At 46.8% G+C, this 20297-nt stretch overlaps 1 protein-coding gene across 2 annotated transcripts in view; it reads right to left on the bottom strand.

Moving 5' to 3' along the window:
• LOC147638609 (DEAD-box ATP-dependent RNA helicase 26-like) overlaps positions 1-20075 on the bottom strand; it is a 48545-nt gene extending 28470 nt beyond the window's left edge. For both annotated transcript variants that reach the window (XM_086798527.1, XM_086798526.1), the window contains exons 1-2: positions 19603-20075; positions 603-712 (exon numbers count right to left, since the gene is read on the bottom strand). In XM_086798527.1, the coding sequence (XP_086654653.1) occupies positions 603-712; positions 19603-19970 (478 nt within the window). In that variant the 5' untranslated portion in view covers positions 19971-20075. The remainder of the gene's footprint in view (positions 1-602; positions 713-19602) is intronic.
• Between the last annotated feature and the right edge of the window lie 222 nt (positions 20076-20297).

The raw sequence follows: 20297 nt of genomic DNA, 5'->3' as shown, positions 1-20297 counted from the left end.
CATGCACATCTCATAATTCACAAAGGGTTGTGTGTTCCAAGGGCCAGGACGGCCAAGGGGAGCTCTTAGCCAAGGTGGAGAGTGCAGGTCAAGAACCAGATTTTATTTTCAGAATTTGCATCATTCTAATAAAGCAAATACACCATTCGTGGTGGGGGCTCTATAGAGGGTACTTGCAACCTAATATTGTGTCCAACTCTCTCTCTCTCTCTCTCTCTCTCTCTCTCTCTCTCTCTCTATGTTGTGTGTTATCTTCGTCACGAAAGATTGCTGAATTCTGTGGGATTGCTCACATCATCTGCATGAAGTTAGCATCAGCAATGAACATGGGCTCTGGATCAGTAAGTCAGCCAGGTGTTTGATAAAGAGTTCACTGTCCCCCTTATCCTCACCAATGGATGAGGTCTTTGGAGAAGCTTGCCGTTCTTCATCATTATTGGCCACACAAAATTGTTCCCATAGATGAAACATTTTAACCTAATGATTGTTGTCTAAGCCTTGCTCTAAAACCACTGCCAAAGAGTCTTGTGGAAATGTTTAATCAGAATCATTTAAATTAGGTACTAAATTAAAAAAACTGCATGCAAGCAGTCAAATCTTACCTTGCAAAATCATAGAAAGTGTTGCTTCTTGCACGGATGTCAATCTCTCATATCCCAAAACATCATGCAGTGCTTTGATTGAAAGCGGCGATAAGTTGAACTCATCAAATCTGATTCCAAAAAGACATCAATGAGACATTTCAACTAGATAAACACAATCACAACAGAAGTTCATTGTCATATAAATAACACTTTCAAGCCTTGACATTGTCACGAGTGTTTGACCACTTGCACATACATATACATGTTACCCTTTGATTACTACGGGGCATCGATGTCTTACAACTTCTTTACTTGCATGCCCACACTTGTACATGCTTTCATTAACTATGAGGATCAATAAGTCTTGATTTAACTTGCATGCCCACGTTCGCACACACCCCTAATTCTTCAAGTGACCATAGACGTTTGGTTCTCTCAAGGTGTATCTCTCTTCCACCTGTGCAGAGGATGCAAATGTGGAGGAATCTTTATTCAATGAAAACATCTAGAAAGGTATATCAGAAATAAAAGATGTAACTACTCCCATGATATTATCAAATTTACACTATTGAGTTCAACAAATCTTAAGCCATATATGTGTGTGTGTGTGTGTGTGTGTTCACAAATTTGATAAAAGCATTTGTTGAAATATATATATGTGCAGGCATTGGCTCAGATAAAGAGTACACAAGCAAAGAGGATCCCCAAGGCAGCACAAGCTCTAATACCAAATGTTGACAAAAGCAAAGAGTGCAAACACACACTAGTAGGGAGACGAGAGAGAGATGCTGACCAACAATATATTCAACACAAGCTCGAAGGGATTGAGGAAGTACAAGATGTAGTGGGGAAAGCATAAATTCCTTATAGAAGTAGGTCCTTTTTACAGGAGGGACCTCATTACATATTCTAAAGCATATGCTAGATGTGATGCCACCACATATATTGAATATGATTCCACCACATATGTTAAGTATGATGCTACCACATACGCCAAATATGATGCCACCACATATACCTTTTAAGAGGTAGTTCCCACACAAGAGACTTATACATACTAGCGGTTGTTCACACACATTGGAACCGCTTTATTTAAGGTCTACATTCAGTGCTAGTTTACTCAACCACCTAGCACTTGTTTTTTCCCTCATTAATCACTATTAATATTTAACAGATACATAAGTTGCTGTGTCCAAGGCCCTCGAGCGGGCTTCGATGGTATGGGACACCGGAGTTAGACATGGACCTATGGGATTGTGCTGGAGCCCTAGCCTTGGCTCGAGCGTGGTTTGATGTACAGACCCTACCGTTGGGAGGTGAGCTAGCCTGTTACTCATGATTCGGTTTAAGACTAACCTTGTTTTTTCAGCTGTGCTTAGGGACTTTACACTAACCCCCTAACAGGATCCCTCCCCTCCCCTCCCCTCCCCTCCCCTCCCCTGTGGCTGGGTGCTTTCACATGCCACGACATCCCTCTGGAGGTTCTAGGATTAGACAGGGTTCCAACTCCCATTTTCTCAATCGGATGTCATGGGCGTCTGACCCTCTCCCCAACTAGTGGTGGCTCACTTCAAAGGGTCTGGATCATCGACTTTCATGAGCACCGCTGGTACATCGACCCGAGACACATCTTGGAGACTATGGCTATGGGAGACTTGACCCTTGACACCCAATAGGACCCCGGTGAGTGGGAATGGGCAGACCCTTTTAGCCCTAAGAGCCCCACCACCCCCTTTTTTCACTACCCGGCAGGCTAGGCCAACGGATAAAGATGCATGAGATTGATAGTACACCCACTTCAGCAAATCACTGGTCCTGACTCCTCCCAGGACATTCTCACCTAGTTTCCTCAGAGCCCCACCACCTCCTTTTTTCACTACCCAGTGGGCTAGGCCGACAGCTACAGAATGACATTAACGGTACACCCACTTCAGCATATCACTGGTCCTCCCTGAACATCTCACCTAGCTTCCTCAGACACATCATCATCATCATCACCATGGAGGGCCTGTTGGCAGCCAGCAGGAGCCCTAGGCAGCAGGCAGCTAGTGCCGGTGAATGACCGGCAGGTGTGGGCATCATGGAAGTAAAGCACAGCAGTAAAGAAAACATTTATGCAATATCGTCCAAGCAAAGAAGCCGACAACCCCTGGACTGGATCGACCATCATCCCTTGCACATATATAAGCATAAAGTAATCATTTTGCATAACACATCAAGAATTCAGTCATTCACCATTTCATTATCCTAGAAGTCAGTACAAGTCATGCAGTGGCCAGAGGTCACCCCTAAGGGGCTGACCAAGGGCCTAAGTTACGTACAGACTTTCATGTCACCTTTTTGTACCATATTAAATACAAGAAAACCTAGACACTGTTAGAATTAGTGCATCTCAGTGTTATTTGGGCAAACCCTATTTTGGGTATTTTATGTATTTTCCCTTGTGTAGTAGGTCGTGAGCTGGTCGGCCTGTTCTAGAGATAGTCGGCCAGGTCATTCCTTTACTATATAAGGAGTCTCCCCTTTGCTCACTTCAACCAGCCAATCCCGTGCACATTACGAAGATGCGCTTTTACAGAGACCACTTCCTCACACTCACTAAGGATGGATTCATCCAGCAGTCAGGCTACTTGAGTGTTCACATGTCCCATGCCATGCGGATTGCGATTGGCAAGATACGGGTTTCTTCCCACCGCCTCAGAGTGGAGACAGGTAGAGCTAAGCGCATCTTCAGAGCCGGGAAGCTCGTACGGACACCCAGAGAGGAGAGGATCTGCCGACTATGCCACACAGAGGTTGAGACGGAGGAGCATTACATATGCCGCTGCCCTGTATACTATGAGATCCGTGGGAGGTTTCACTATCTATTTCGTGATGGGTTCGGTTCACTCTCCAGGATCGTTGACTTCCAGGACCAGCATTGCCTGGGCCTCTTCCTGCTTGAATAGACACAGGGACACCTTCTTGAGACACAGGCCCCAGCCAACCCGCCCTCTCCCTCGGCAGCCAACCATCACCAGTTTCTTCCGAACCCAGGAGGTGGAGGATACCGACATAGTGGATCTTGTGGACCCTCCACGAGCTGCTCTGGACCTACCTCGCCCGAGAGGAGTTACCTCGGACCGAGCCTCTGCACTTCAGCGTGCCCGATGCCCTCGACCTCCCCGTCGGCCACGATCACCTCATCAGCTCCAAATCCAGGACATGTTCCACCGCCATTGCGCTACCTTTCCACGTGACATAGCTGAGGGAGACCTCTCGGCCATACTCGTCAACCCCATGCTTGACATTTTGGAGAGTGGTATACCATCTACTCGGAGCTAATGTTGCTCCCATGTTTTTATGTTCTTAGTATTCCATGACGAGTTTCCATGGACAGTTTTGTATCACCCCAGTGAGATAGCTATATTTATGTTTTCATTCTGTTTTATTTTCCATTCCATGATGAGATATGCCATGGACATTATTGTACCACTTGGGTCTCATAGGCCCATTGGGTCTTTAGTAGACGCTTGTCACATGCACTTTGCACTCAGTGCATGGTGACAAACTGGCTCATCATCAGCAGTGCAACATTTGTACAGTATTAGAACCCAGTAGGATGATATTTGTCGTACGTCGTGACCCCATGGTACATCCTCAGTCCAGGATAAGTCAGGCACGAGCTACGTAGGTCATTCCTCAGCCTTAGCGGGTCAGTCAGTCAGTCAAGTCCCTTAACCCACTTGGAGAGAATCATTCATGCATGTAGAGTCAGTAGAAGCCTTAGGGTTTGCATCAGAAAGCACTCTACATCCTGCATAATATGCATTCATATGCCTGTGCATCATTTAGAACATCCCAAAAACCTTAGGGAATTTACTAGGATTTATCTGGTATTTTTTCCATATTTTATGGTATTTATTTAGCATTTATTGTCATTTATAAATATAAACTTTATTAAATAAATGACCAGCCAACTTGACCAGCCTCTAGTTAGTATAAATAGACTTGCATAGGGCTTAGACATTCATTCAGTCTTCAGAAGCTAGGCACCCTTCATCCTCAGCCTTAGGAGCATCCCCGCCTTCAGCCCTAGACTAATCCAACACCATTGGAGCTTCTGTGTTTGCTTCTCCAGCCTTGAGAACCTGCGTTTTGCTTCAATCAGCCGTACAGCAGTACTTGTACATCAACGCAGCAGTCCAGTAGACATTCAGCAGCTCAGCAATCCTTGCAGATCATAGGCGCAGCCATTCAGCACTTCCACAGGTCCCAAAACAGCATATATCTCTGCGTTTTTGCATACATCACAGCCGCCTGCAGTTCAGTTCAGTCCAGCCCTGCGTTTACAGTTCCACAGTAGTCATACAGTCTGCGTTTCAGTCCAGCATCAGTTCTACAACAGTATTCAGCCCTACAGCAGTGCCTCCGCCTTCTGTGCATCATCCATACATGCTACAGTCATCTGGTGAAGGTAACAGATCATTCATAAGCATTTATAGCGTAGTCACATGGCTTAGAACAGTCCACCGCAGTCCTTTCTCAGCCTCAGGTGTGCAGCCCTTCCTCATGCCCTTGGGAAGAGTGCATAGGCTCGAGATCAGTTCATTGAGGTGTTTCTACAGCCGTGTACAGTTCAGCCAGGCTTCCGATCCTCCGAGATCTTGCGTTTGGCTTATCTACAGTCCACAGTCATTCTCTCTAAAGTGAAGCAAATACTATCTCGTTATCGGGATAGGGGGTCCTTCAGTGGGTAATTTGGGACCCAATCTGGTGTACAGTTCTCGTATCTCTCTCTCATATCTCTTTAAAGTTTGAAGTATGAAAGTGGATTGCTAAACTCACGAAACTCACGATACAGAAGACGGTGTGAGCATTTGTGTGACAGGATCCTTCCAATACAAAGACTTCCGCTGCATATCACATTGGTATCAGATTCAGATTGTCCACACACACCGTATCCTAGCGTGGGGGCATCCTTGGATGGTTAGATTGCGTTCCGGCACGACCACCGACTTGAGCATCATGTCTACAGAAGAGAGTACTCATCAGCCGGAAGATGTCTCCCCCGAAGGAGACCATGTTCTTCCGCCTACAGCAGACACCATAGCTCTTCTGAGAGCTCAGAACCAGCTGCTCATGGAGCGTCTCCAACTCTTGGAGGCAGCAACAGCACGTCCTTCTCCGCCTCCAGCAGCACCCAACTACATCTCCCTCTTCTTTCAGATGGAACAACAAAGGAGAGAGGATGAGGCCCGAAAGAAAGAAGAAAAAGCAGAAAGACGGGACTATGAGGAAGCCCAACGCAGGATCGACGAAGACCGGCGTCAAGCTGAGCTCGCCGCTCAGGAACACCAATGTGAGCTTGATCAAGAACGTATGTTACTCGAGCACCAACGGGAAAAGGAGGCCATACACTTGAGGTATCAGCAGCTCTCCTCAGTCTCCCCAGTCATAGGTGTCACCAGCCCGCAATCCGTAGTAGCATCAACCACCGTCATTCGCAATCAACCAAACTTCAGTAAGTATGATGGTAAGTGTGATCATTTATCAGTTAATCAATTTATGCATCAGTTTAATGCTCATTTTCCATTGCTAGGATCACAGACCCACAAGATAAAGTCCACTTAGAGGCTCCCCATCTCACTGGTGAGGCAGTCACTTGGTGGCAGCATTGGTCTAGTATTCATACAGACCAGGCCACAGGTGTCACAGCCTTTGACTGGGACATCTTTGTCCATGACCTGAAGACCAGATTTCTCCCGCCCCAGTACATGACCGGTATAAAAGATGAGTTCTATGGACTCAGACAGAACGGATCCCCAGTGCTTCAGTTTTCCGATAAGGTTATTACTTTAGCACAGCAGTTAGGGTTATCTACGCAGACTAAGATGGAGCAATTCATTCATGGATTGGACTCTAACGTTCGTAACTTTGAACCAAGTACATATGACCGGACTCTGACTCTCGCTCAGAATGAAGAAATGAAGCTCAACGGGGGCAAGCCCAAGCAGTCATCTCCATCCAGTACCAAACCCCAGCAGCAGCAATCAGCTGCACAGACAGGGAAAGGTAACGCTTCCTCTAAAGATGCTAAGAAGGATGGCAGTAATAGCTCCAGGGGGTAAGAAAGATAAAGAATCTAAACCTAAGAAAACCCGTGATGAAAAGGCTAAAGCAGGCATTACTGGAGGTTATCTTCCTCCAGAGGAGCAAAGGAGGTACTAGTCAGAAAATAGATGTTTTTTCTATCATATTATAGGGCATGGTAAGAAGGATTGCCACAAATGGCAAGCGGCACAAGCCGCCAAAGCTCCTTCTGCCACAGTTGCCATAGCCTCCGCAGCTCCTCCAGCCCCGCCTACTACCTCAAATGCAGTTCAACTTTTACCTTCTATGCATCCTATGCCATCCGTGGTATTTGATGCTAAGCAGGAGGGTGAGAGCAATGCTGCTCAGAAGAGCCTCATCCGAGCTTATGGCTCTGCCCAGGGCCGACAGTTTGTAGTCCTTTTCGATATGGGTAGTTCTGAAGACGTTATCTCTCCCCAGTTGGCTAATAAATTGAATTGCACACTAGTCCCATATCATCTAGATGTGGACAGGTTTACACCTGGTCTTCGCACCCACATTTCCCAGAAGGCACAGCAATTTGCCTTTGAAGTTTAGAAGGCCTCATTTCAACGAGATTTCATCGTCTCACCTCTGTTGGGGTGTGACATGATCTTAGGAATTCAGTGGTTCCATCAGTATGAGCCTATTCCCGTTTGGAGGAAAGACACTTTTACTATTTGTAAAGGCTTTCCTGAGCCTGTCATGATTCGTGGGGATAGAAGCATTCTTGGCATCCCATTGATTTCGCATCTCCACACCAGACGAGCTATCCACAAGGGCACTCCTTTATGTTCGTGCTCAAACAACCCCTCCCTCATTAGTAGCATCCGTTACATCTTCAGTTCCTCAGTTAGTAGACCTCCTATCCAAACATCAAGACATTATGCTTAGGGACGATCTCCTGCCCAGTCTCCCACCCTCTCGCCCTGAGGACCATCGCATTGATTTGGTCCCTGGATCAGATCCTCCTAGCAGGTTTCCCTATCGTCTTTCTAAGACTTTAGAGGGCAAGTTAGAAAAGCAATTATCTCAGCTTCTCCGAGCCGGATTCATTCGGCCTTCTTCCTCCCCATTTGCTGCACCTATCCTATTTGTCCAAAAGAAGAACAAGTCTGTACGCCTTTGTGTAGACTACAGGGCATTAAACAAACTCACTATCAAGAATAAGTTTCCTATGCCAAGGATAGAGTACATTTTGGAGCGTTTAGACGGTGCTAAGTTTTTCACTAAGATCGACCTCAAGAGTGGTTACCATTAGGTCCGCATTTTTGAAGCTGACATTCCAAAAATAGCTTTTCGGACAGAGCGTGGTCACTACGAGTTCGTAGTCATGCCTTTTGGGCTTACAAATGCACCCGCAACCTTCAATAAGATGATGTCTAGGATTTTTGCAGTCCACATTGGGAAGTGTGTTTTCATATTTCTTGATGACATACTAGTCTTCTCAACCATTGCGGAGCAGCATGAGAAAGATGTGAAGAAAGTCTTGCAACTTTTGCGAGATAATCAGCTCTACATAAACGCCAAAAAATTTGTCTTTGATGTTAAGCAAGTTTAGTATTTGGGCTACATCATCGGTTCCGATGAGATTAGACTGGATCCATCAAAGGTTCAAGAGATCTTACATTGGGACATTCCTAAGACCACCCAAGAAATCCGTTCATTCGTAGGTCTATAGGTCTTTGTCAGGCCTATAGTACCCATGTCCATCAGTTTTCCAACCTTGTAGTACCTCTTACCGACTTGCTCAAGGGGGTGAAGACTCGCAAGCAGAAAGTCTCAGTTACAGGCAAGGCGCAAGCAGAAAGTCTCAGTTTTTACAGGCAAGGCGCTTGATGCATTCCGTGCACTCCAGAAAGCTGCCTCAGAAGCACCTGTATTAAAGTTAGTATCATGGGACGAACCTTTCGAGGTCATCACCGATGCCAGCAATGTAGCCATAGGTGCAGTCCTCCAACAGGACAATAGACCCGTGGCATATTACAGTAGAAAGTTGGATGTTGCCGAAAAGAATTATTCGGTATATGACAAAAAGCTTTTGGGTGTGATCACAACGCTCAAGCATTGGAAGCCTTTTCTTTATGGACAGGCTTTCACAGTGAAAACAGACCACCAAGCACTTAAGTGGCTTCAGACTATGCCAAGTGCCCAATGGAGTGATCAACAGGCCAGGTGGAGTCAAATCTTCCAACAGTTTGGAGGTATGATTGAATACATCCCTGGTAAGCATAACCCAATAGCAAATGCTCTTAGTCGAAAGTCCAACATCCAGGCAGTCCAAGAATCTACCATTCTCGAAATCACGGGGAAGGACTTAGATAGTATGAAAGACCAATATGTCGACTCCCTTGAGTTTGGTACTCAGTACAGTTTGGCCCTCAATTCTGAGCCTGGCCACTATTCAGTACAGAATGGTTGGTTGTTCTACAAGAACCGTCTCTGTGTTACTCGGGAAAAGCGTTCCGCTCTTCTCCACGATGCCCATGACTCCTTAGTTAGAGGACATAGGGGTATCAACAGTACCCTCGAGAAATTAGAACGGTCCTTATATTGGCCAAAGATGAGGCGTGATGTCTATGCACATGTACAAGCCTGTAAGATTTGTCAAAAAGTCAAGGTTCCCCATACAAAGAAGGCAGGTTTACTTCAACCTTTGCCTATCCCCGACGGACCTTTCATTGACATATCTATGGACTTTGTAGAGCCTCTATCAACATCCACCGGATCCCGTAACACTCGGTGTTTTACCATTGTGGATCGCTTTAGTAAATTCTGCATGCTCATCCCATGCAAGCATACGGCCACAGCCGAGGACGTAGCCCGTCTGTTTCTCAAGCAGTTTGTGGTTTGCCTAGCACCATAACATCAGATAGAGATTCCAAGTTTACCTCAAATTTCTGGAGGGCATTATTTGAAAACTTCGGAACTACGTTGCAGTTATCTAGTGCATTCTATCCGCAAACAGATGGCCAAACATAAATTTATAACCAATTGGCCTTTGATGTTCTCAAGTCATACTATCATGACCAGTAGTCCAAATGGAAACATTATCTTCCATTGGTCCAAGCTATCTTGAACGACACTCATTCATCCAGTGTCGGACGGACTACATATGAAGCAGCCTTTGGTCACCGTTTTTCTTCTCTTTTGACGAGAATGGTGTCTCCATCTTTAGAGGCTAATAAAACCACGGAAGCATTTTCCAAGATCATTGAGTCAGTCAAGGACCGCTTGACCAAAACTCAGGAAGCATATAGCAAACATTAGAATAAGTCTAGACGAGATGTCCACTTCAAGGAAGGGGATTGGGTCTATTTGTATATCATGAAACAGAGATTGAAACAAGTGGGCAAACGTTGTCCCAAGCTTTCATTCCGTAGTTTTGGCCCTTTTCCAATAGTCAAAAAGTTAAGTGATGTCTCCATGAAGTTAAAGTTGCCTACCAGTTGGACAATGCATGATGTTTTCCATGTTTCTTGGCTAAAACCATATGTTGGTCCAGAAGTGTTTGATGTTTCAGATGAACAGCAGCCAAACGTGGTAGACGAAGCAGAAGTTATTGAGCCCGAGCAAATCCTTCTTCATCGATGGAAGCATGGTTCCGATCGACGGATACGTCAGTTCTATACGAAATTCCGAGATCGAGGTACCCACGAAGCCGTATGGCTCGACGAGGAGTTCTTCCAGGAGTACCTCCAGTTGTTGGCCGACTACTTGGAAGCCATGAACCTGCCGCCACGTAAAGCAGGAATGCACTCTGCACTCAGTGCATGGTGACAAACTGGCTCATCATCAGCAGTGCAACATTTGTACAGTATTAGAACCCAGTAGGATGATATTTGTCGTACGCCGTGACCCCATGGTACATCCTCAGTCCAGGATAAGTCAGGCACGAGCTACGTAGGTCATTCCTCAGCCTTAGCGGGTCAGTCAGTCAGTCAAGTCCCTTAACCCACTTGGAGAGAATCATTCATGCATGTAGAGTCAGTAGAAGCCTTAGGGTTTGCATCAGAAAGCACTCTGCATCCTGCATAATATGCATTCATATGCCTGTGCATCATTTAGAACATCCCAAAAACCTTAGGGAATTTACTAGGATTTATCTGGTATTTTTTCCATATTTTATGGTATTTATTTAGCATTTATTGTCATTTATAAATATAAACTTTATTAAATAAATGACCAGCCAACTTGACCAGCCTCTAGTTAGTATAAATAGACTTGCATAGGGCTTAGACATTCATTCAGTCTTCAGAAGCTAGGCACCCTTCATCCTCAGCCTTAGGAGCATCCCCGCCTTCAGCCCTAGACTAATCCAACACCATTGGAGCTTCTGTGTTTGCTTCTCCAGCCTTGAGAACCTGCGTTTTGCTTCAATCAGCCGTACAGCAGTACTTGTACATCAACGCAGCAGTCCAGTAGACATTCAGCAGCTCAGCAATCCTTGCAGATCATAGGCGCAGCCATTCAGCACTTCCACAGGTCCCAAAACAGCATATATCTCTGCGTTTTTGCATACATCACAGCCGCCTGCAGTTCAGTTCAGTCCAGCCCTGCGTTTACAGTTCCACAGCAGTCATACAGTCTGCGTTTCAGTCCAGCATCAGTTCTACAACAGTATTCAGCCCTACAGCAGTGCCTCCGCCTTCTGTGCATCATCCATACATGCTACAGTCATCTGGTGAAGGTAATAGATCATTCATAAGCATTTACAGCATAGTCACATAGCTTAGAACAGTCCACCGCAATCCTTTCTCAGCCTCAGGTGTGCAGCCCTTCCTCATGCCCTTGGGAAGAGTGCATAGGCTCGAGATCAGTTCATTGAGGTGTTTCTACAGCCGTGTACAATTCAGCCAGGCTTCCGATCCTCCGAGATCTTGCGTTTGGCTTATCTACATTCTCATTCTCTCTAAAGTAATAAAGCAAATACTATCTCGTTATCGGGATAGGGGGCCCTTCAGTGGGTAATTTGGGACCCAATCTGGTGTACAGTTCTCGTATCTCTTTGTCATATCTCTTTAAAGTTTGAAGTATGAAAGTGGATTGCTAAACTCACGAAACTCAGGATACAGAAGACGGTGTGAACATTTGTGTGGCAAAATCCTTCCAATACAAAGACTTCCGCTGCATATCACAACGCTTAATCTCTCTCTCTCTCTCTCTCTCTCTCTCTCTCTCTCTCTCTCTTAATCATATTTAAATCAACCTCTTGTTTCTAATCAAGCTTAGGGTTGTGGATCAGTACAACAAGGCTTCTGCGCATGCAACATTGGTATCAGAGCATTCAGGCTCAGCCACTAAGCATAGATCCCAAGGAGGTGCACATATACATCAGAAGAATGCAATAGGGTGGCAGATGGAGCGGTATGCAACACGCAAAGCTAGAGGAAAACATTCTCTGCGGGTATGTACTCACAACCAATACATCATTAAGCTCTCTGATCGGTTTCAAAGGCCTAGCTACAGGTATGATCAGTTCCGGCAAGTGACCCGCCGCTATGTTAAGGGAAAGGGATAGCACACATGGGGCCAGCAATGGAACAGATGCTCAGTTCTTCAGCAAGACTTGGAAGTGGAGATCAGAAGTGGAAGGTATCAAAGTCAACAGTACAAGGTCAAGGTTAAAGTCAGTGGTCCAAGGAGGAAGAATGACAATGTGTCCACCCTGTCATCAAGTTTAGCAAGGGGGGATGTCACGTGCACGCCTGTGCCATGGCTAATCTTCAGTAGGAACATCAAAATCCTTGATTAACATAGCAATTAAGATAGCATTTAGGACATCATTACCATCAGCAGTTGCACCATCATCATCATCACCACCACCATGAAGGGCATGTGAGCCCTCTCGGCAACCTGTAGGTACCTTGTCAACAGCCAGCAAGAGCCCTAGGCAGCAGGCGGCCAACGCCTGGGTGAATGGCCGGCAGGTGTGGAAGTAAAGCACGGCAATAAAGAAAACAGTTATGCAATATTGTCCGAGCAAACAAGCCGACAGCCCCTAGACTGGACCGACCAGCATCCCTTGCACCTATATAAGCATAGGGATGCACCTATATAAGCATAAAGTCATCATTTTGCATAACACATCAAGACATTTAGTCATTCATCATTTCATTATCCTAGAAGTCAGTAGAAGTCATGTAGGGGGCCAGAGGTCACCCTTAAGGGGCTGACCAAGGGCCTAAGTTATGTATAGACTTTCATGTCACCTTTTTGTACCATATTGAATTAAAGAAAACCTTGACACCAACTCTCTCTCCTCTGTCTTAATCATGTTTAAATCAACATCTTGTTCTTAATCAGGCTTAGGGCTGAGGATCAGTACAGCGAGGCTTCCACGCATGCAACAATTTATGCTTATAACAAAATAAGCATGCATTTTTAGCCCATTTATGCTTATAACAAAACTAAGCATACAATTTTAGCCCATTCTCGCTTGTGTATGATTATCAACCAAAGTAACAAGATATGCTGAAAATTCCAAAGGAAAGCATAAAGAGTGCTCAAGATCGTGCTCACTATTATGCAACGACGGATCTCGAGAGTTCTACGAGAGAGCATGTGGATGTATCTTAAAGTCCCAAAGGACTCTAAGACGATGAGGATTGCCAAGCATTACAAGTTATCTTCTCAATGTTGTGGTCCTTACCAAATCACAAAGAAGATTAGTGATGTGGCTTACCGGTTAACACTACCTCCTAGAATCAAGATTCACCCTGTATTCCATGTCAGTTGTTTGAAAGAACATCTCAATGAAGGTGATGAGATTGTGCCAGTAGAGGAGATCCCAAACCTCGAGGACATGACTAGGTATATTCCTACAGAATCAAAGTTGTTTCTCCATCCACGTACTAGATGGTCTCGGCATACCATCTATTTGTTAGAAGTCATCTCCTGTCTATTTGTATACACCAGGGCCTCTGTTGTGGGTGTGCCCGCCCGTATATCATTTTTCCACACTCCCCGTATTTTTTCCCTATTTTTCCCATTTTTTTCTAGTGGCTGGAGGGCTGCCAGTTGATGCCAGGAGCACTCTGAAGCTGGCCGACTGCATCTGTATCAGTCGTGGGCTGTAGGAGTGCTGGCCGACTTGTTCTGTCCAGGCGTGGGGCATCAGATGCTGGCCGACTGCTATATTCAGCAGTCGTGGGATTTTGTCCAATCGTGGGCCTCTTCTAGAGCTGGCCGACTGCCCTCATGGGCTTGTATATATTGCCCCCCATCCTCCTCCACTTTCTCATTCAGTATTTCCGGGATCTTGTGTATAGAGAAGAGTTTACACACATCTCTCTGTGTTTCTTGTGCTGATTATTTTCTGCAGTCTACTTGCTCTTGTCTACCCAAGTTTGGATATCATTTCCGCTGCATATTCTGACATGGTATCAGAGCCCTAGGCTCTAGGAGATCTTGGGCGTTTTTCTGAGCAAGAGGGCGAGCAACAGGTTGCTGATCGGTGGACTGTTTCGGGCTGAACGGGAAGTGAAGGTGCAAGAGGAAGGCGGGCAGAGGGGCTGGACAGCCACTTGCATATTTTCTGATTTTCAGATTTTTCCCACCCACCCACCCTTTCAGGTTACTCTCCGAGATGGCGGATTTACTCGAGATGGCTGAGAAGCACGTGAAAATTCCGACTCTCCCCACGTTCCCAGTGGATCGGCAGTTGGACGGGTCCAATTACGACATCTGGAAGGTCATGATGGAGTCAGTTTTGGAGTCATATGATCTTGTTGATTTTATTATCAAAGGGGTGCCAAGGCCGGAAGCTGAGGAAGGGGAGTTATTATCAACGAGGAAGGACCGCGAGGCACAGGCACAAATGTGGGACCGTGTCAACGCCAGGGTCCGGTCGTTTATATTCCTCAATTGCACACCACAGGTGATCAACCATGTGAAGCACATGACGCTGGCGAGAGGCATATGGGAGCACTTGGCTTCTTTGTACAACAGGGTGTCACCCATGAAGCGGATATCCTTGGAAGTGCAGATGCGGGTTATGAACCCTGCAAAGTCTTCGACGATGCGGGAACACATTAACAAGCTGCAGGCCCTTCAGCAGGAAGTCCTTCAAGCTGGGAAAGAGATATCGTCCGAAGATATGGCCATCATGTTACTTTCCCACTTGCCTGGTCAGTATTCCGCTTTCTATTCCTCGTTGATCACGAGTGGCAGGCTCAGCACCATTACTTGGGAGGAGCTTGTGCCAATGGTCTTGGACCAGGAGGAACGTTTCACGAACCCTCCTCATGGCGGAGGTTCGGAGGCCTTAACTGGCCAACGGTCGAAAGGCCGTAATACCAACAAGGGCAAAGGGAAGGCTTCACCAGATAAGTCTTCCGAGAAGAAGCCTGATCCAGAACGAGAGAAGCTGAAGGCCGAAAGATCGTGTAATGATTGTGGCGAGAAAGGCCACTACTGGAGGAAGTGCCCTAAGCGGACAGGGAAGAGTGCTGATTCCTCAGCCTCAGCTGCGAAGACTCCAGCATTTGTGCACTTGGAGATGGTGGACTCCGATGATTCATCGTCTTCGAGCGAGGAGGCAGTTGGCTTCACCGCAAAGGATACTCGGGAATGGATTCTCGACAGTGGTGCTTCCAGGCACATGACTCCATCCCGTGACTTCTTCCTGGATCTGAAACGGCAGTCAGGTCGTATCTTTATTGGCGATAACTCCACTATTCCGATTCATAGTGAGGGCCGGATGGAGATCATTCCCGACGGCAAGGGGGGCAAGCATGCTTCCCGTGTTCTTTATGTCCCTGCTCTGGGCTTTCATCTTTTGTCAGTGCATGAGGTATGCAAGACTGGCTTTCGGGTGGAATTTGAGGAGCATTCAGTTGCTCTAAGGGACCGTGAGACAGGCAAAGTTGTTTGGGAAGGCGGTGTGGAGAACGGCATCTACAAGCTCTCTGCACTCTCCTCACTGACAGGCTCTCAGGTCGGAGATTTGTGGCACTTTCGTTTTGGCCACTTAAATGTGGATGCTTTGCGGCGCGCCTTCCGGGACCAGATGGTGGTTGGCTTGCCAGATGTTGGTAGTAGGCAAGGACGCTGCAGTTCTTGCATACGTGGTAAGCAGCACAGGGAATCCTTTCCGAAGCAGGCTTCCAGGCGGGCTTCGAAACCTTTGGAGTTGATTCACACTGACTTGTGTGGACCACAGCAGATACCATCCTTGGGAGGATCTCTCTACTTTATGCTGCTTGTTGATGATTGTACCAGATTCACGTGGGTCTACTTTCTTTCACAGAAGGACCAGGCTTTTGCTCGGTTCAAGGATTGGCACGTGATGGTGGAGAAAGAGTCTGGATTTCAGGTCAAGACTCTCAGGGCTGACAAAGGAGGGGAATTCTCCTCGACTGTATTCTTTCGGTTTTGTGCAGATCATGGCATCAAGAGGGAATTGGCCAATACCGGATCGCCTTCGAAGCCATGCAGGTGGAACTTGACGCCATCGAGAAGAACAACACTTGGGAGTTGGTACCGAGGCCGTCGAAGCGGTCAGTCATTGGTGTCAAATGGGTCTTTAAGACCAAGTACGCGGCTGATGGGTCGGTGGACAAACACAAAGCCAGGCTCGTGGCTAAGGGTTATGCTCAGCGGCCAGGCATCGACTACGAGGATACCTTTGCACCGACAGCGCGGATGACCACGATTCGGACCGTTCTTGCCCTTGCTTCTTCTCAGAGGTGGCCCGTGTACCAGATGGATGTAAAATCGGCGTTCCTTAATGGTGACCTGCAAGAGGAGGTGTACGTTGAGCAGCCTCCAGGCTTTATTGTTCCAGGATCGGAAGGGATGGTTTACAGGTTACGTAAGGCCTTGTATGGTCTTAAGCAGGCTCCGAGGGCTTGGAATCAGAAGATTGATTCCTTCTTTATTCGGACTGGATTCTAGAGATCGGTTGCAGATCCGAACCTGTATCTCTTTCGGGAACGCGGCATGGTCACACTCATCATCCTTTATGTGGATGATCTCATTCTCACCGGCGGTCATGTGGAGCACATTGGAGTGACGAAGGCTGCCTTGTCAAAGGAGTTTGAGATGACCGACTTAGGCTTACTCCACTTCTTCTTGGGATTGGAGATCTGGCAGACCCAGAGGGGGTTTTTCGTCTCTCAGCAGCGGTATGTTCATGAGTTGCTTGAGGCCTTTGGGATGGAGAACTGCAAGCCTATTACTTCGCCGATGGACCCGAACACAAAGTTAACCGTTACAGATCCTTGTGAGCCAGTTGATGCCTCGCAATACCGGAAGCTGGTCGGTTCATTGATCTGGTTGCTGAACACCAGATTGGACTTGAGCTTCTCCGTGGGGCTATTGAGCTCTTTTATGCAGACGCCATTGAAGACTCATTGGGACGCAGGATTGAGGATCTTGCGGTATCTGCAGAGTACGAAGGATCTGGGACTCTTTTACACAGGAGGGAATGGAGTCAAGCTCCAAGGATGGAGTGACTCAGATTGGGGAGGAGATCCAGACACGAGGAGATCTACTTCAGGATACACTTTTACCCTCGGCTCAGGAGCGGTTTCTTGGAGCAGCAAGAAGCAGCCAACTATTGCCCTTTCTTCGACAGAGGCAGAGTATCGGGCTGCTTGTGGTGCTGCTTGTGAGGTTGTATGGCTGCGGAGGCTGCTGGGCGAGATGGGGTTTCCACAGAGGGAGCCCACAGTCATCCAGTGTGATAACCAGAGTTGTATAGCTATTGCTCGGAACCCGGTTTTCCATGCCCGGACCAAGCATATAGAGATACAGTATCACTTTGTTCGTGAGAAGATCTTGGCGGGTGACATCTTGCTACTTTATTGTTCGACGGAGGACAATGCGGCGGACCTCTTCACGAAGTCTCTACCTCAGGCTACGCTCAGGCGGCACTCCAGCTCCCTGGGGCTACAGCCAGGAGCTGAGAGGGGGTGTTAGAAGTCATCTCCTGTCTATTTGTATACACCAGGGCCTCTGTTGTGGGTGTGCCCGCCCGTATATCATTTTTCCACACTCCCCGTATTTTTTCCCTATTTTTCCCATTTTTTTCTAGTGGCTGGAGGGCTGCCAGTTGATGCCAGGAGCACTCTGAAGCTGGCCGACTGCATCTGTATCAGTCGTGGGCTGTAGGAGTGCTGGCCGACTTGTTCTGTCCAGGCGTGGGGCATCAGATGCTGGCCGACTGCTGTATTCAGCAGTCGTGGGATTTTGTCCAGTCGTGGGCCTCTTCTAGAGCTGGCCGACTGCCCTCATGGGCTTGTATATATTGCCCCCCATCCTCCTCCACTTTCTCATTCAGTATTTCCGGGATCTTGTGTACAGAGAAGAGTTTACACACATCTCTCTGTGTTTCTTGTGCTGATTATTTTCTGCAGTCTACTTGCTCTTGTCTACCCAAGTTTGGATATCATTTCCGCTGCATATTCTGACACTATTATGAGTACTTGATCAAATGGAAGGGACACTCTCACGTCGAGGTTACATGGGAGTAAGTGCATAATCTAAAGAGTTGCTTCCCTAGATTCATAGTTGAGGACATCAATCGTAAGGGGGGAAGTATGTCACGTTCTAAGGCTAATCACAGTTAAGACCTTTAGGTTAGGTTACACATAGCTTGGGGTTAGGCATCTTAAGTGGGGGTTAGTAGCTTTTGTGTGTCACGTGCATCCCGCACTTGGAGGCCACGTGGACATATCTATATAGCAGGTGCAAGATAGAGTGGTAACTCGCCCTTGTGCGGGATGAGTCAGCCAAGGATCCACTACAGAGGGTTTATGGTAAGGTGTGCATGTCCCGCACATGAAGCCAGTGCATGTCCCACATGTCTGTGTAACCCTCTCGAATAATGTAGAGGTGTATTGGGCATTTATTAGGCTTCCAACTGGATGCACGTGCACTAATCTAGTGTCAGGAGACACAGGCTAGAAAAAGCCAACCAAGGACCACCATGATCTACCTAAAAAGGGGCAAGATCTTGCATATGGGCATGGGGGCTAGCCTTAGGCCAGCCCACTTCCCACTCAGCCATCCCAGCTTGTCGGCCGGCAGCAGTAACAGCACACAGACCTAGGATAAACATTTCACTAAACTCTAGCCTAACAATAGTTTCGTTGGGCTCTGCCGCTCTGGTGGTATGGGATGCCAATGCTTGGTGATTAGTAGGCTAGGAATTGGTCTAGCCTCAAGCTCACGGTTACTCCAGCATTGGAACTATGACGGTGTTGAAAGCCCCTAGTTTTCCCCTTGTGTCCAACTCAACTCATGCAATCTTCCCAAGTAATGGCACCCCTCTCAGGATTGTGCCCTATAGATAGCCAATGTAGGATATCCTCATATGCATAGAGGGGAAAAGGATACAAATTTTAAGGGTGAATCTCTTATTTGATGAATACCAGGCACCCATTGAATAATACAATTATAAGCTTCTTCCCTGGCGTGCACAAGATGAATTTTCAACATTCAATGGTTCACCACCTTTTCCCACAAAATGCATTCTTGCACATTCTCACAATGGACCAATCAGCATAGGGACACATGCCCACACACACGTATGTGTGTGTACATGTGTATACATAAATGTATACATAAACCTAGGATTGGACTCTAACAATAAATGGATTCCTCCATAACAATCATGTGGTTTTCCTTGAAACTGTTTTGCAGCCACAGAATATCTTGCTAGATATGAAACGCGCGCGCGCGAGAGAGAGAGAGAGAGAGAGAGAGAGAGAGAGTGAGTTGTACTTGATTGCGGGGGGGCAGGATGGGTCTATACATCTCTCTCTCTCTCTCTCTCTCTCTCTCTCTCTCTCTCTCTCATTAGAGCTTTCTTCTTCCTCCATTAAAGCGCTCTCGCTTGCATTAGAGCTCTCATTCATTAGATCAATACACGAAATGCTCAAACAACCTACTTGTGGATGTTGCAGGTGCAGCAACTTACCTTGCTCTAGTTAAAGGCATTGCATTCGGAGGTTGAGCTTCGTCACAATCAAACAAGCTTTCTCTATCCTTTTTTGAGCCCAGCAATAACCTCCCAATTTCTAGTACTGAAGCTTGTGCTCGTGCTATGGCTTCAGGGGAGGGCCCTTGATGTTCTGCTCTCCAGCCATCACCAAAATATTCCTGATTGCCAGACTGGATGTGGGTAGCAGCAGCAGCAAGCTCTGCGGTGTTGTGAACACCCCTTCCTGCATAATGATGGCGCATCGCTTCTTCATACTGGCTCAACTGCTTTCCTCTCCGCAGTAATGCTCTGCATGAGCTTACAAAGGCCAACGCCCCCCTCTTCTCAGGTGTTGAGAATATCATGATTCCCCTCAAAAAAAGCTCTAGGCTTTCCAATTGCTACAACATAATGGATCACGCTAATTTTAATATATATTTAGCCATTACCATGTTAGTGTATTAAATGAAGTACTACTAGTATTGGACCCTGTTAGTGTATTGAATGAAGTACCACTAGTATTGGACCCGCTCATTGCTGAGGCTACCAAGGTTCTAGAAAAGAATCTGCCAAGGTTCTAGAAAAGAATGGGTTCCCTTTCTACAGCCATCTCTCTCTCACTCCTAGGCCTGCCTCCCCTCTAGGCATGCCCCCATCTCTCTCTCTCTCACACACACACATGCACATGCACA

The sequence above is a fragment of the Cibotium barometz genome, chromosome 5, assembly GCF_041138505.1.
Source record: "Cibotium barometz isolate CiBa-2024 chromosome 5, ASM4113850v1, whole genome shotgun sequence".
Lineage (NCBI taxonomy): Eukaryota > Viridiplantae > Streptophyta > Polypodiopsida > Cyatheales > Cibotiaceae > Cibotium > Cibotium barometz.
Note: the sequence above shows the minus strand (reverse complement) of the source record. Positions and strands in the feature narration are given on the sequence as shown.